This window comes from Corylus avellana, chromosome ca4, assembly GCF_901000735.1.
Source record: "Corylus avellana chromosome ca4, CavTom2PMs-1.0".
Lineage (NCBI taxonomy): Eukaryota > Viridiplantae > Streptophyta > Magnoliopsida > Fagales > Betulaceae > Corylus > Corylus avellana.
Genome location: NC_081544.1, coordinates 34,020,249 through 34,037,033, shown reverse-complemented (window position 1 = coordinate 34,037,033; position 16,785 = coordinate 34,020,249). Strand labels below are relative to the sequence as shown.

At 35.5% G+C, this 16,785-nt stretch overlaps 2 protein-coding genes across 2 annotated transcripts; both read right to left on the bottom strand.

Moving 5' to 3' along the window:
• Positions 1 to 333: 333 nt before the first annotated feature.
• LOC132177672 (protein trichome birefringence-like 2) lies at positions 334 to 4,507 on the bottom strand. The gene is made up of 5 exons (XM_059590098.1): positions 3,039 to 4,507; positions 2,274 to 2,466; positions 1,998 to 2,188; positions 1,609 to 1,767; positions 334 to 958 (listed from the first exon to the last, which is right to left on the bottom strand). Exons 1-5 carry the CDS (start codon positions 4,010 to 4,012, stop codon positions 616 to 618), a joined length of 1,860 nt encoding a protein of 619 aa, XP_059446081.1. The 5' UTR covers positions 4,013 to 4,507; the 3' UTR covers positions 334 to 615.
• Positions 4,508 to 7,128: 2,621 nt separating this feature from the next.
• Positions 7,129 to 13,324, bottom strand: LOC132177671 (protein NSP-INTERACTING KINASE 3). The gene is made up of 11 exons (XM_059590097.1): positions 12,384 to 13,324; positions 11,808 to 11,940; positions 11,609 to 11,680; positions 11,241 to 11,384; positions 11,036 to 11,107; positions 10,855 to 10,914; positions 10,660 to 10,757; positions 10,421 to 10,567; positions 9,141 to 9,482; positions 7,919 to 8,310; positions 7,129 to 7,494 (listed from the first exon to the last, which is right to left on the bottom strand). Exons 1-11 carry the CDS (start codon positions 12,481 to 12,483, stop codon positions 7,177 to 7,179), a joined length of 1,878 nt encoding a protein of 625 aa, XP_059446080.1. The 5' UTR covers positions 12,484 to 13,324; the 3' UTR covers positions 7,129 to 7,176.
• Between the last annotated feature and the right edge of the window lie 3,461 nt (positions 13,325 to 16,785).

The window sequence follows — 16,785 nt, the reverse complement described above, 5'->3', positions numbered from 1 at the left end:
GTGTCATAATGTCATGTCAGTGTGAATGCATTTTCGTGCTTCTGTAATTCAGAATAAGAGTGTATTATGTCGTTTCTAAATCCTAAATAAAAGTTTGAGATCTTTTTTTATACTCACTTGAGTTGAAGGCTCTGCAACCAGCAGGGGACTCACATATGAGTAAACTAGTTTGTTCTTTTTCTTATTATTTCTATCAATCGCCATTTCTGCAGGAATAACTGAAAAAACTAGATACAAATTCATCCCCGGCCCACTAGTAAATTTCAGCCTTACGCTTACAAAGAGTTTACTGCAATATGAATTCAATCTGTAAAATCCAATTGAAATTGCAAGTAAATGAAAAGAATCATCTTATTTCGGATGTATTGAAACGTAAAATATACATATCGACTTGTGAGTTGTGACCTATTTATTACTTCACACTTTTCATAGACTAAACAAAGACCCCCCAAATTTTACCATCTGGATTAGCATACAATACTAAGCCTAATTGGGAATTCGCAACTTATATGAGCTCAGACAGGATATATATCTAATGAGCAAAAAGAAGAAAAAGGATAGGACATATCAATATAACGACAAATTAACATGTAACTGACGGCTAGTTTACAACCTTCAGTTTTTCCAAGATCCCTTTCCTATCTTTAACAGAGAAGCATATAGCAATTCATTCCAAGTATCTGGTACTCCAGGCAAGCACCAATGACTGCAATCCTGAGATCGCTCAGCGGCAATCCGTTCCTCATCTGTCTTGTATATCATTCTGTAAATGGAAGGATGTCCATCTTTTCTGAAATCTGTGAGCCTACTTATGTTTAAATAAACCACAGGAGATCTCATTGCCCAAATCACATGTTGTAGAGCTCTCATTTTTGAAGGGTACTTTGCTAAGTAAGTCTCATTAAAGATCGGTTCGGTTTCTTTGTGGCACTGTCCTCCTGAGTTCCATTGGCCTCCTCTGCAACCACATCAAATGATTCAAAACTTCAGTAGAGGCAGAGGAATATGAAACTCATCTAACTTAATTCATATCTGCCCCCCTCCCTAATGGTGAAAGAAGCAAGGATAAAACTTAAGTTTTTGCTGGGATCAGTAGATCTTCTAGCCTTTTAAATTTAACGCAGTATTAGACATCAAAATAAAATACTACTTTATTTAGTTGTGAGGTTGAATTTGCAATTGACTGGTAAATATTTTCTTCTGAACCATTCGATATTTTTTGCCTCGGCTCTATACAAGCACAGCTTCCTGATATTCTTTGGGTTTTTTTTTTTTTTTTTACAGCTGATTCCAAATATCAAACTTCCAACAATGAGCCTATGCTAGGTTTCAACAATAAACTAACACATAAAAATTAGGTCCAGTACAGAAGAAAGGCAAGATAACTCAAGGGTGGTTAGGATTGGTGCAGTTATATCTCTGGAAGTTTGCAAGTGAAGATTTTAAATGGTCTAATATGCATGAAACAGAGCAGTGTAAAATTACTTTGTTAGCCTAAAAATTTGGAAAAGCTACCAGAATATGGGACTCTGAGAATGGAGCAAACAGAGAAATGTACATTGTTAGCATATAAGTGGAGGTACGGTAGAGTGAAGAATAGGCCTAAACCTGAAATGGGTAACAGAATATCCTCTGAAGAAAACCTGAGTTCGGTTGACATCAATGTTCTTGTCAATCCATCTGGCCCAAGTGGTGAGAGCCCTCTTATATGCTTCCAGAACTTTTAGTCTTGGGTACACATGGTTGCCTTCTTGGTAATAGTCTTCTCTGTAGGAACACCAATGCAAAAACATGTCAAGAATCAACTATTGGCAGAAAAATCATGCCATAAGATCGGAAGATAGTAATATCAGGAAATATCAATGTGAATATTAATAATGCAATTTTTTTTTTCCTGTTTCCAAATTACAAAACATAGTTGACCATGGCTTTCACCATTTTCAAAACCACAGCACGATATAGAAGCAAGAATTGTAACAAGCAGAATGACAACTCACCCTCTTGATGTCTTCTCGTGCGTCCACCAATGGCCTGTATTGAAGACTAGGACATCGGCATCATGATACATAGAAGTTGTCCGGTCCATCAAATCCAATCTTAATGTCTCAATCGATCCATTTCTACCTTTGAAAGATGATTCTCTAACAAGGAATGGAGAACTAACAAAATCCACGGAACAATTATAGTCCTAAAAGACAGCAAATGCACACGAATTAGAGGGCTACACAACTTCAGATTAAGTGCTTAGACTATTAGGGACTTCAGAAACTTGCCTCAAATCTGAAAGCATAAAAACCCCCCTTCTTGAATTCCCTCTTTCCTGAGATCTCATGAACTCTAGCCTTGTTTCTGACACCATGGCGGAGTATACACACCATAGATTCCCACATGTTCCTATTCAGTGAATCTCCCACAAAAACGAGCCTCTTTCCACTCAACCTCTCCAGAAAATCAGTTGCATTAAAACTGAGGGTAACATCAGAAATTAACAGAGGAAAAAGAAAAAAAGGAGTTATACTTGAGTTCAATACAAACAACATTCCATACAAAGGTTGGCACAATAAAAAACACTGCACTAGAAACATAATTCAAACATCAACTATCCAGATTACAAATAAACATAGAAAGTTTAGATTTGGTCATTTATCCACAAATGGAGTTGACTAAAAAGAAGTTCAAACAAATCTGGTAAAAATCATAAATGTGACAAACCAACGGAGCCCGTTTGATACTTTCACTACCAAAAAGTGCGTATGACTCCTGCACCTTGCTATAAAATTTATCCAATATCAACAATTTTTTCTACCTATGTGATCATGCTGAATGAAAAGGTGACACCAGATTTTCTAAATGCACCCAAAGCAAATTAAAATCTTAAGTTTGTCTAACCAACTTGTAATGGAGATATGGAACAAACATAAAGCTGACCATGAAACTTCCCTGTTAAAAAACTGTTTGATCATTATGAACATTGAGCAATTAATTAAAATTTCATTTTTTTCTAGCATTCAGAATCACCAAAACCACGAAGATCTTACCTTGGGATGTCGCACCCATTTGGCTGCCATTTCCATTTTAGATATCCATCATCTGTCCTTCTATTGTAGTGACAATCAAAATCCTTATCAATGTAAGGGCAAGAACCAGGAGGATAGTAAGGCTTTGAATCATCTCTGACCCATCTACCGTCAAAGATGTCACATGCCTCATGAAAACCATAATTTGAAATTGTGATTTTGTTTTGCTCATCCAAGTTTCCTTGATGATTTGCCTCGGAAGCCTTTTCTTCTCTACTAGAAGAATTGCCGACGTTGTTGTTTTCCCTGCCATTATTCCAAATACTTGAATTCCTTATGGATTTCCCTTCCCCTGAATCCACGTCTTTGCCGGGAAGAACATTTCTTTCTTGACCAAGCACGCTCCCATTCTTCAGGGTCTCGGGTAAATTTTCAGAATTGGTCTTCTCTAAAATCAATCCTCCATCAGAAACCAGAGAATCTCCCGTCTTAGCAACTACTGACCCATTTGCTTCATCAGTAGCAAATCCTCCATTTTTGACACTCTCAGATAAATTCCCCAATTGGGTCTCCTCTGAGCCCTTCCCTTCCCCATTGGCCGCCTTAAGATCTTCCCCTTCAGTGATTCCTGAAACATTTGCTTCGTGGTTTTTGTAAGACGCGTTTCCCTCTTCACTCCCTCGCTCCAAATCCACATAGTTCTGAAACTCTGAAGTAGCATTAGTACTATCGGCAAAAGAAGAATTAGAAGAAGAAGAAGAAGAAGAGGAGGAGGAGTCAGCAGTACTTGAAAATGGCAATGGGGTTTCAACAAACGACGAATTAGCACCGACACTATCTAACCCTTGAAACACTGTGGGAATCTTCAACGACCTGTTGAGGAAGAGTGCAACAAGAACAACGAGAGAAACTCCAACCCCCAAACCAAACCCAGAAACCACCTTTCTTTTTCTCGACAGAAGCTGCTCCGGAAAAGGCAGTTTCTTCACATCCATGTCAGAGGAAAACGCATGTCCTCGTTATCGGCCACGCTAGAAATAGAGGTGAGAAAATGTGAGAGAGGGAATATATTGTGGGCGTGACGGACGGTTGGAGTTTGTTAACGAAACAAAACGAAGGACCACTTGGGGATGTTCGGAGATCACAAGAGTTAAGCATGGGATAACATTCCCTGATATTGTGTTGTTTGAAATACAAGGTAAAAAGAGAATGATAGCTGTGCGGCAAAGGTGAGTGTGTTGGAAAAGGTTTCTCCTACTATCTTACTGCTGTTTTTACGTGGAGGGAGAGACCATCAATGGTGGAATTACCGTAATGCCCGCTCTTTACGTTTTCTCACCGGCAAGCATGTCCTTCCCGTTCCTCAGATTTACGCCAAGAAACTGCCATTCGAATTTTCGATTAACCAACCCAAAGATAGAAGAAAAGGATTATGAACAGAAAACATTCGTGTTTATCCGATTTCTCTAAACAAATTGTATTTTGCATTTGAGTCAAATGCTTCTCCTGATTTGTATTTTGCATTAATACGTAAATGTTTTTATGTTTTTCTCTTTCCTTTTTTTCTGTTTTTTATTATTTCTATCTCCTTCTTTCTCTTTCATCTATCCAAAAAAAGAATTTAAAAAATATATATATTTAAATGGTAGAGAGAAAGAATAGATAATCGAATGGAGAATATATTTAAAAGCTATTAACTAAAATAGAAAAAAGGTAGCGTTGGTGAGTTATTTTAGTTAAAAAAAATAAATAAAAATCATTGGAAAATCTATTAAGGATGATTCATATTGCATAGATATTAAGAATCAAAAGCAAAAGGTGGATGAGGGGTGCACCCCTTTTATATATTCACGTATGAAAATATGTGGCAAACTAAATTTCAAAATAATCTTATTGTTGGTTCTTGTCATCTACAAGAATTATATGAAAAGATAGCATTTCAACTGCTAAAAAAATATTCTTGAAAAATATACAATTAAATCATGAATAGTTTTTTTTTTTTTTCTAAATTGAGTCTGAATAATTTCTTCAATCTAATCTATAAACTGATATACGTTATTAGAGCATGTGATTATCACATATATTTTTTAAAATATATATGAAAATTGAATGTTATAAGGATACATGTCAGTTTAATAGATATGATTAGATAATGGTTTGAAAAAAAAAAAAAATCTAACCTTAAGTAACCATAAAAAAACCCAATATTTATCCATTATAAAATAATAATAATAATAAGATTCAAACTTAAACATTACTTCTTGTTCATAAGCCATAATCTTCTCTTGATTTTTTTTTTTTTCTTAGCTTTATCTTCTCTTGATTAGAGAGTGGAGATTCAGGTTTTCAAAATTCACTCTTTTCTTTTAAGAGTAATTCTATTATTCACGTTCACCGACTAATATGTCGTATTTTAAATAACTTTATATAATAGCCACCTAAAAAAAAAAAAAAAAAGTGTTAACTATTTAAATATGTGGTGTAAAACTTTAGTATAAAGAATAGAATATTACAATTTTTTTTTTTAAAAAAAAAAAATTCATATTTCATAATCAATAGGATATAGGGTCATGAGATGAGAGTATAGTGCAAGCTTTAAACCTAGCAATTATAGGTGGCATACTTGTGTCCTACTTATATTCTACTAAGAATGATGTGACTATTAAAATTACTTTTTGATCAAAATTCAATAATGATCAATTAAAAGTCCAATAATAATTTTAATAACCACATCATTTTTAATAAAATACAAATAGGCCACTTAAATTTAAATTTACAACTTTAAACTCCCATGTAGTTTTGTGCACAAGGGTTTCAGAGTAATTAAGCACGTCATAAATGCACGTCATAAATGCAAAGAGTTTAAGGGGCTGTTATATTTTTAGACTGCTAAAAATTTGAGTGCTCCGTGTCACTGTGTGAGCATCACAAATCGACACAGTTCTAGTTGTCGAACGCGGACACGTGGCATTTCCTGAAACAGTGCAAAGCTTCATAGGTATTGACGTATTGTCGAAGATTCGAAGCGGATTTGGAACATGCTACAGTCCCTCTCGTGAAAGCTTAGGTTGCCGCACCTTGAATCGCAACCACTGATAGTCAAGAGCGTGGCAAAACCTAGGCCGACACCTGCCTTTCTGCCAGAAGCGATTGTTTAGTTGATGCAGGAGCACGCTGTCACTGGAGCACTGAAACTTTCCTTTCTACTCGCAAAGGCTTTTTTCTTTTTTTCTTTTTCTTTTAGTAAGAATTAAAAAGAAAAAAAATGCCCCATACAATGCATCATGGTACCTAGCAAATTTCAATTAATTTAAATATAACATTGACGGAGAAAAATATTTTATGTTGAGATTACCATATGGTAAGGCCTTGTGAGATGACATTTACATAATATTGAGAAGTAAAGCACCATCAATGCAAATTACTTTTATCCAAAAGGGTAAAGTTTTATTTGGAATTAAGTTGAAATAATCTTCCCTAATCCATTATATTAAACAAATAGGTATTCAAAATGCATGTGAAAATTTAAAATACATGTAAAATTTACATACATTTTGTATGCTTACAAGTGACTTTAATAGTGGGTTGGAAAAAATTCTTCTAACTTTATAATTTCCTAAATCTTGTGAACAACTTCTTAGAACGGTCACAAGAAGGGTTCTTAGAACCCTAAACCCTAACAATTCTATATGTTCATTTAATTAATAATTAGACAAATTATTTGTTAAAAAGATATGAAGAATATTTAGAAACTACTAAAATTCGTACAAGGACTAAATCACCTAATCTATATATAATTATAGGTCAATAGTCCTTTTACTAAAGCATAATTGGGGAAAATTGGGTCATCAACCCTTTTTTTTTCCTGTGCCAGATGGATATGAACCCTTGAGCACCAAAGGTAGAAAAATTCATCCTTCACATAATTTCCAAGACTTCATTTGGCAGAAGCTCAATAGACTTAATTTTAGGAGACAGAAGAGAGATACTTATACATGACTTTCCTTTTTCTTTATACAGATGAATACATGCATTCAGCAGCTATCAACACCAATCACATATTCTACTTCAAACCACTGCAACTTAATGATGGAGCTGTAGAGAGAAGGGAGGAAACAAAAAAAAAAAAAAAAAAAGAGGAAAGAAAGAAAGAAAAGAATCACCTAGGGCCAGAAAGCTCCATTGCTTCTACCACAAGTGAAGATTCTTCTATAAAATCTGAGTATCTTTGAGGAGGGTTTTCAAAAGATCTAAACCTTGGCGTCTCAACCTTCTGTGAAGCCTCCCATTTCTCAGCTAATCCATCTCCTTCCAACATTTTTAATACATCTGACATTTTGGGGCGGTGAGAAGGATTAAATTGAGTACATAAAAGGGCAACTCTAACAATTTCTTCCAACTCAACCCTGTCAAAATTTCCCTTTAGATCCTTGTCCACCATTTGACTTAACTTTCCATCCTGATGGAGCTTTTTAACCTGCAAAAAGGTTGGCCCGCAATGTAAGACAAGTACCTAAAGGAAGAGTAAATCATCTGCTTTCGCTACTCCTCCCAAGCCATGGGAGGAATGCTTAGCATTTATGCAGTGATGGAGATTAACTTTTTAGAACATAATACAATGCAATTCTCCTAATCAGTTCCATCAATGTTTCAAAGAACATAAAATTTACCACAAGGAGGAGAAATACGAAAACAATACAAAACAAGTAATTTCCATAATTACATTGAATTAGAAAAAATTATATGGCACTCTACCCTAGCACGTTTTTCATTTGTGTAAATAATCAACTTCAGACATTTTGAAACTTCTAGTAATTTTTACCCTCACAACATTATTCACATGTTACCTAAACAGTGTGTGTGTGTGCGCGTGAGAGAGAGAGAGAGAGAGAGTACGATACCCAATCAAGCATTACGCCTTTCTGGTTTGCTGCTCTTCCAAAATCTAGAGCTTTCTGACCAGTGATCAGCTCTAGGAGCAAAATCCCAAAGCCAAACACATCAGTCTTTTCTGATGACTGACCTGTTGACAAGTACTCTGGAGCAATGTGGCCAACAGTGCCACGCACGGCTGTGGTCACATGAGAATCTCTATGATCCAAAAGCTTTGCCAACCCAAAATCTCCAACAACTGCCTCAAAATCTTCATCCAACAAAATATTGGCTGCTTTGACATCACGGTGGATAATTTTGGGGTCACACTGCTCATGTAGATAAACTAGCCCCCTTGCCGTACCTAAAGCTATTCTCTTCCGCCTTGTCCAGTCTAAAGCTGGCCGGCCATGAATATGATCTGAAAAGGAAAAAGTAATAAAAACAAATTGATGTCATTATTTTCGGTTCGCACAAAATCCTGGCCACTTCCTTAGTAATGGAAGGCTGAAAAGCTCATGGCTCAAAAAGTTAGCTGCAGCAATCAACTCAACTTGAAAAAGAATAACAATGAAAAAAAGTGGGCATGATTAGAAATGAGATTAATGTGTTTGAGGAAAGTGGTTCTTTGAACTGAGACTTCGGATCAAATATTAAGAAAACAAAATATTAGACATTCTTAAGAGGCTATATTTGGATACATGGGCATGAACTGAAGCAGCAGCAAAAAGGAATGTTAAATTTAATAAACTATAGAGTGCAGATTTACTGTTCAGACAATTATATTAATTGCTTATGATGGAGGTCTGGAGCAATGTACCACGAGAGTGCATGGCACTGGAATCTAGACGGGTCAAAAATATAGTGGCAGGCTAAGCACCACTTTCATGGTGACAAGCTAGGGGAGGTCATAAGTTGAATGCAGGCAATTGAAGTGATCGTCATAAAATTTGAATATGTGTGGCACAGATTCGGTAGCTGAGGTGATGTCTCCCACTGGACTAGTGCAACAGGAAAGATGCATTGATGGTGTTGCCGGCTGAAAAATGGTCAAAGAGGTAGGAGCCAACAGTGGGCAAGGACGTAGAGTTTGGTTGGTGTGTGTAGCAGTGATGTAAACAAGGCAATGCAGGTTGCAGTAGGTTCGGTTCCTCACATTAGATGTGGCCAACGATTCAACAATTCTTAGGAAGCAAAACATGCAAGAAGGGTTAGAAAACATAACCAACGACAAGTTGTTCATTAGCTAACCTCTTAGCCTTGAGGCCACACTTCCATTGGGCATATAGGGGTAAACAAGGAGACGTTCATTCTCAGTTGTGCAGAACCCAAAAAGCCTGAGAAGATTCCGATGGACAGCCAAACTTATCATCTCAACTTCTGTCTGAAATTGAATTTCACCAGCAGCTGCATTAAAGTCCTTCAGCCTTTTAACGGCCACCGCAGTTCCGTCATTCAAGCATCCCTTGTATACAATCCCAAAACCACCTCTCCCAAGAATGTTCTTTGAGTTGAAGTGGTCAGTTGCAGCCCGGAGCTCCTTAAATGCATACCTTTTCAAATGGCCCAGGCATACATCTGGGTCATATTGATCTGCCAAGCCACACATTATAACTGAGAATGCTGGGAGAATCATAAAGTGGGTAAAGGTAAAAGAATAGCAATCCTTACACACAACAAATCAGTTTCACAAAAAGAGTTCCTAAAGCCAACAAATAATACTATAAAAATATTTGATGTTGGCAGATGCATTGCATAAGACACCAAAATACAGTAACAATAGTAATGTGACCGTTTCAACTATTACGTAGTCTAAAGAGGTGCAAATCGTCTTGAAATTTTTATTGCCCCGATCAAATTTCTCCATATCTTCCTTACAACACTCTTGAATCATGCCTTCTCTTGATTATAGCAATAGTATACTTCTCAACACTGAAGAAGCAACTCAAAATTTCCATTTCGTCTTCAAAATACGCTAATTACAACTCAGTTTTAAATCCCCAGGTTTTGAACAGCAGCTGTCCCAACAGCTTGAAATGCTTTCAGAAGCATATGAAATACTTAAAAGAGAAAAGAACATTCAGCCTCGGTAATGTTTCAGGGAACTATAAAGTGAAAAATATCAGAAAGCGTGAGAACTAACAAAGCACCAATGAATGAAGCTCCTTGCAAAGAGGCCCATGGGTGTCAAATAAACTTCATTTGTTCATTTGTCACTGTTAGATCACAACATAATAAACAAAACTTCAAAACAGTAAATATTTCTAGTGAAGCATTCACGTGTGTGCACCCTTAAAAATATAATTTCTAAATCAAATCAATGTTCAAAGTAAGAAATGGCTCATTGCAGGTATTACAATGCAAACAAACTATGACAGTCTGACACTGCAGTTAATTAACATTAGGTCCACTACATAATGAATTATTCTTACTTCCCACACAGATACAAGCATAAGAGATCTATAAGACTATCTGTATCAGTGATACTGAAATACTAAAGAAAAGGAAATAAAGCATAGACAGTTACTAACCATTAACATCAAAGAAAATCTGCTGGTTGTGTCTGTATCGCCACCAAACAACTAACCCAACAAGAAGAATTATAACAAAAACAGCACCAAAACTTGCACCAAAAGCCATAGCCACATGCTGGCTTTTTCTTACAGAGTCTGATTGACCTGAGAAACCAAAATCCCGTTTAAAACATGTAAGCAAAGTGTAATGCAGAAGCAAGTTGAAAAACAAAATCATAAAACATAGTTGTAAACACCTTTTATAGCATCTGGTGGGAAGGACAGTGGCTCTGGAAAGACAGCCGAACAATTGTTGTCAGGCTTTGCCCCACAAATTAAAGGGTTACCAATAATTCTGAGAGGGAAAATAGCAAGAGAATGTCAAGGACTAACAATAACCAACTTATAGAGGATAATTAACAATTGATAGAAAGATAGAACAAATGGCTCACTTGAAAGTTCTTGCTGATATTTTTGGTAAGGAGCCACTGAGATTGTTAAAAGAAAGATCCCTGCATATTCATCTTATAAAAGTGAATATCTGAGTTTCTAAAAATTGCTCTGTTTATAAGTTTGTTGATAAAAATATGAGATGGGAGAGTAAATTATTGACTGCAAAGGAAAAGTACATACACGAGAGTGAGACCTTCGATAGTGGAAAGAGACTCGGGACAGGATCCAGTAAGGCTGTTGTTGTTTAACCTCCTGACTTGATCAAAAACAATGTTAAAAGTTATAAGAATCTGAAAGCAAGCACCTAAGCACGCAGCAAATTGAACAATATTCAATTCAAGTATTTTGCAAGATCCAAAAGCAGTATACAGTTTCTGAAACTTACAAATAATTTAGGTTCTTGAGTTGCCCCAAGGAACTAGGTATCTCCCCACTGAATGTATTGTTGGAGAGATCAAGTGTCAGAAGCTTTTCTAACTTTCCTACGGTAGCAGGAATCGGACCTGAAATGGCATTGTTCTGCAGCAACCTACATATATACAAACAATCATGGTTAAGATTCAACTTAAATGCTATAGCACTACACGACCGAACCAAAAGTCCTAAACTGAAGGAGTCGTGATCTCGATACTTGAAACAAGATAGAGGCAGAAGCAAGACCAAGAACAAAAAATAGTATGCAAGTAATACCCAACTACTAAGAACAAGCAAAGCCAAAATCTAAAATCAATGAATAATGAGATAATAACTTACACAGATTGCAAGTTACTGAGGTTTCCAATCCCTGGTGATAAGGTACCAGACAAGCTCTGACTAGGCAGTCCCCTGATTACAAAAACAAAATCCTTTACTCAGAAATTGAGTTCCAAATAAAATTAAAAAATAAAAATAAAAATAAAAATAAAAATAAAAAGGAAAAAGAATCAATTAAAAATATCGTTCTACAACTTACAAAGCAGAAACATAGCCGTCCGCAGAACAAGTAACCATCCTCCAGCTACAGGGATCTACAGAATTAATATCCCAGTTCTCCAGAACACTATGTGGGTCAACAAGATCATTTTTTATGGCCATCAGAGCTACAACTGCTCAAAGTTCAGGGGAAAAATAAATGCGTAAAGTTATTTTATGGGTGCAAAAAATAATTACGAAATAAAAACCAAAACAGGTGCGCTGAAGCCTCAGCTGTATCCGTCTAAGAACGATGAAATGTTATATAATAAAGATAAAATGGGGGTAGTTCAGCTACTGTAGGGAACCATGAAAGCATTAACTAAAAAGAAACAAAAATTTCCTCCAACCCAAATTTAGAAGTAAAGAATATGCATAACATGAAGGGTTAAACTTATCATTGTTCCCTTTTTTCCTAGAAAAGCCTCCCCAAAAATTATAAAAATAAAAAATGAACTTCTGACCTATCTCTGAATTGCAATTCTAAAGAACAGTATTTCTTACAAAGAAAAAGGAACAAGAGAAGGAAAAAAGAGCTCAGCTGAAGATAATCAGAAAAAATCGTCAGAGAACATACCTTCATAGTTTATACCAGTTGGAGAAAGAGTAGCAGAAGAAGTCCCCATCAATGCCAAAACCAGCAGACCCACTTTCCAGAAGATGAAACTACTTTCCATACTCTATTCTCAGTTCAGTAAAAAAATTTACTATCTTTGCCCAGCCAGTACCCACTGATCAAGACCACCATAACCAACAAGCACAAAAGCCATTTTCACACGAACTTCTGAACATTTTCCTTATCTAAACAAAAAGCCGCTCTCAGAATCAGAAACCCATAAAGTATTACCATAACAGGAAGTCATGGGCTGTTTCGTTTAGCTTTTTAACTCAAACAAAGCACTGTTACTTTTTGATAAAAACTTAAAGATACCAAAGACCCAGATGCTAAAATAACTTGGCCTCAAAATACCCAGCTCGGAAACAGAGAATTTTGAATCAAACTGGGCGCACTGGGCACCATATGAGCTGAGACAAACAGCAAAACAGAAGAGAATTTTCTCGAAAAAGCAAGCGAGCAAACATCTAAGCCTGAAATTCTGAGATCCTAGAGATCTGGGAATGCTGAATGTGATTTCTATATGTTTTGGGCAATCCCCACAAATTCCATGTGGAAATGCTGTGGGTTTCTATTAGACTGCTCTGCTCGTCCCCTGTGCTTCCCATACCATTATCTTCTTCTTTTCTTTTCACGCTCACAGATAAAGATCTATGAAAATCACTCACGCAGATGGAACCAAACACGCCAAGGCCAAAACAAAAGGCCAAAAGTTGACACAGATACAGATGCAGACCTATTACCGAAATTTTTTCCTGTTTTTGTTTTTACTTTTCTGAAAAAACAGAGAGGCAGTGAAAAAACTGAAAATGGGTTTTCGATAATGATGGCCTATAATAAGAGAATTAAATAAAATTTTTTGGTGCAATTTAAAAATTCAGTGATTGGACTTGAAGGGATGCTTGGGTTTGCTCAGATTCTCAGAAAGAACAATGGGATGGATGTCTATATGCGAAAAGAAATTAAAATTGCAGGTAAGTTTTTTTTTTTTTCTTTGGCAGGTCACGTGCTTTCATTGTCTTGGCCTCTGTTGGCTTTTTGGCTTGAGATTGCTTTTTTCAAATTTTAATAATCACTTTCTGTTAAAGTTTTTGCAGGCCATGGCCCACCGCGCTAAAATGCGCTACATTATTTAAATGGTGTTTAAGTTTAACGGAAGCCTTTCCAAAAAAAAAAAAAAAAGTTTTAACGGAAGCCTTTTTAGCATTACCCAGTTACCCTTTACCAAAAAGGAGCAGTTATGATCAGCTTGCATTTGTTTTTACACAAACCCAACACTTCAAATTTTGTAAATTTTCCAAAGAACACACACTTTCAATTGCCTGTTGCCGTATTACAACCTGTTCGGACAGTTTTCTGTTCAAATGATGGAGATCTCTATTTCTGATAAGCAATTGGTCTACTCTTACGAAAGAGGTAATACAGGGCAAAGAGTTTGTCGAAGTAAGCCGACGGGATATAATTTTGATGTCTAAATCAATTATTATTGTATAAATAAATAAAGACTCAATGCATTTAGTTCATATGTAGAAAAATGCCAAAAAGATACGTGTAACTTTATTTATATAGGGACCGAGCATTAACTGTTATCATGATGGATAATCTCCTCTTCCCCTTAATCCTACAAGGAGATTAACCATCATGATGGCTAATCTCTTTTGAAATGGAGATAATTCTTTTGGTCATAAAGCCTAGTGCTATGTATCAACAAGTTATGGTGTATGTTCCATTTGGTTTTGGTGGCATATGGGACGTTGATTATGTCCGAGTAAAGTAGCTTAACGAGTGTAATGTTTCTGTATTCTGATATAGTTCATTGATAACTAAATTCCAAAGGTTTAATCAATCTTCACAAATATCTTGTGATGGACACTCACAAATGGATTTGGTGAATCGGTCGGGTTGGACAACTAGGTCAAGCCTTCGACCGATAGCAAGTTGTCAATAGCAAGACATGTCAATGGGTCCCAATTGTCATCTAGCCATGAGAACGCGATCATAGTTAACAGAACTTGGTTGCTGATGAGCTTTTGTGGATTAAGTCCCTCGAGTATGAATTGTGCTTATGGTTGACAACCAAATTCCCAACAAATCTAAGTTCTTATGTGGAATTCACTAGCCAATTGGACAAGGGCAACAATGATAGGTTAGACATAAGTAAACTTTCCATTCAGTGATGGGTTATATGTGATTTTTTTTAGTGGTGTGGTGAGGGTGGGGTGAAGTTAGGAGGCTAGATGAAAAGCTGATTTGGCAGTATTTGATTATTTAGTAATGATTATGTAGAGAAAATACACGTAACGCAATGTGATTAGACCAATTAGCTTTTGGCTTTACACGTGATCACTTTTACAAACTCAACAAATAATTTGATTATTTTGATACCCACCAAAGGCAGATCGACCAATTTTTATAATTATCGTGTTTTTTTAAGCCAAATAATAACGCTGGTTTTTGTTGATTATCAGCTACATCTATCCGCCCAATCTTTAACGTAGGGTTTATCAAATGTCTAATTTTGCACCTCATACCAATAACATTGTTATATGAAAAATGATTGGTATCAATAATTTGTTCATATATTTTTTATATTTTTTTACAAATTCAATAGATCAACTATTATTTTTGTGATGTCTACCATTTACTTATGCGGTGTTTACATAAATTTATTAATTTAATGGTTAATTTGTAAAATGAGATATAATAAATATTGACATCAATAATTTATCTTGTTATATATAAGGACTATCCTGTCACATCAAACAAAGAACGTGAAACGGTGAAATCTCAATTAAATACATAAAAAAACAACAAAACAAAAATAAATATAAAAATGCACGACCAAAAATGGAGTTGTAGGGTGTTTTGACCGCCTACAAAAAGCATCGAGGGAATGGTAAATTTTTTATAACTTTTTTAAGGTATAATTGGAATTTCATATTTAATTGACAAGGTGGCTTAAAAAATGGACGGATAAACTTAGTTGGCAAAGCAGCCAAACCCCATAAGTGCCATAGAACCTGATTTGGCAAGGGTGAGCCTAAATGGTCCGATTTGACCCCAAAATGTATATCTTCTTTGGGGTAATTTTCAGGTTTACATCAACATGAAAATTTAATAGGTTTTTACTTTCATTTTTAAACAATTTAAATGAGAACAGTAAAAACAATACTTTTATTTCATTTTACCATAATAGGTATTCAAAAATCAATACACGGAATTTTAATTAATTTGAAAGAAGTTAAACTGAGAAGTAATCTCAATGGAATTCGCATCTATTTGCAACAAATTCCCCAATTTATAATATATACATGTTTTAAATGAAAATCACAGTATATTATATAAATGGGAATGAAAAACAAGAGCACATATTAAAAATAAAAATTAAGTGGCTAATTAGTAATATTATGATAAAAGTATTACTCTTATTTATCAGAAAGAGATATTACCCGAAAATGATTTTTTGGCGGATATATAGAAGAGAGAATAAAATGAGAAAAAGATAGGCATGAAAGTAGAGGAGGCAAAAGATGCTTGCATGACGACCCTCCGTTTTGGCTGCATTCGAAAGTCCCATCAACGGATACGATTAATCCAAAAGGCCGGATGGTGGTAGCTTTCAGAGCTACGACTACAGAGCATGGGCATGTGAGTACCAATCTTTGTCTCCCTGTGGGTCAAATCATTTTCCCAAGGAAAAAAAAAAGAAAAAGAAAAAGAAAAACTAATGTACGCCGTGGTGGAGGTGCGTGCTGGTTCTGTACCCTTATTCTCCGTTGGATACCGTGAGAGAATCTCCAAAATGCGCCCACCGGGACACATGCCGCATGGCTTGGGCCACGTGGAGAATACAGTGATTTTATTATTACATAAGTCTTTTTAGTTTTCATTCAAACTTTATTGGTGTAATTTTTTAATTCGATTTATTTTAGAGTGTGCTAGTTTCAAAATTTACTTACTAAAGAAAAAGAGTTTTCAAAGTAATTGTAAATCTTTTTATCCAACAAAGTAAAAATAAAATTAAAAAATATTAAGTAATATGTGGTATGATGTCTGAACATTGGAGGGAATCCTTTGTAATTAAAAACTTTTTTATTTTTAATTTATAATAAGAATAGGGAAAAAGAAAAGGGGTATTCGTAAATACTTGCAGACAATAGGGACTTTTAATAATTAATATATGTAATTCGCAAGTATTGGCTAAACCGGAAAGGGGCGTGTAATCGAAAAGTATAATTTGATATTTGCTTGATGCCTTGATGTGATCGGGGCTTAAAAAGTCGAGCCCCAAGGGGTATGTTTGTCGCTTTAGCAAAACTAAATATTCTCCAATCTATTAACCTTTAAATATTCATTTTTCCTT

Bases quoted from the DNA above. Each gene is read 5' to 3' on its own strand.
- LOC132177671 (XM_059590097.1), bottom strand. From the start codon at position 12,483: ATGGAAAGTAGTTTCATCTTCTGGAAAGTGGGTCTGCTGGTTTTGGCA. The intron at 8,311-9,140 runs GTTAGCTAATGA...TTTCCTTTTCAG, and splicing joins TGTGGCCTCAAGGCTAAGAG to ATCATATTCATGGCCGGCCA. The intron at 7,495-7,918 runs GTATCGTACTCT...ACCTTTTTGCAG, and splicing joins AAGGCGTAATGCTTGATTGG to GTTAAAAAGCTCCATCAGGA.
- LOC132177672 (XM_059590098.1), bottom strand. From the start codon at position 4,012: ATGGATGTGAAGAAACTGCCTTTTCCGGAGCAGCTTCTGTCGAGAAAA. The intron at 2,189-2,273 runs GCAAGTTTCTGA...GCTGTCTTTTAG, and splicing joins TTTATGCTTTCAGATTTGAG to GACTATAATTGTTCCGTGGA. The intron at 959-1,608 runs GTTTAGGCCTAT...ATGTGGTTGCAG, and splicing joins TATTCTGTTACCCATTTCAG to AGGAGGCCAATGGAACTCAG.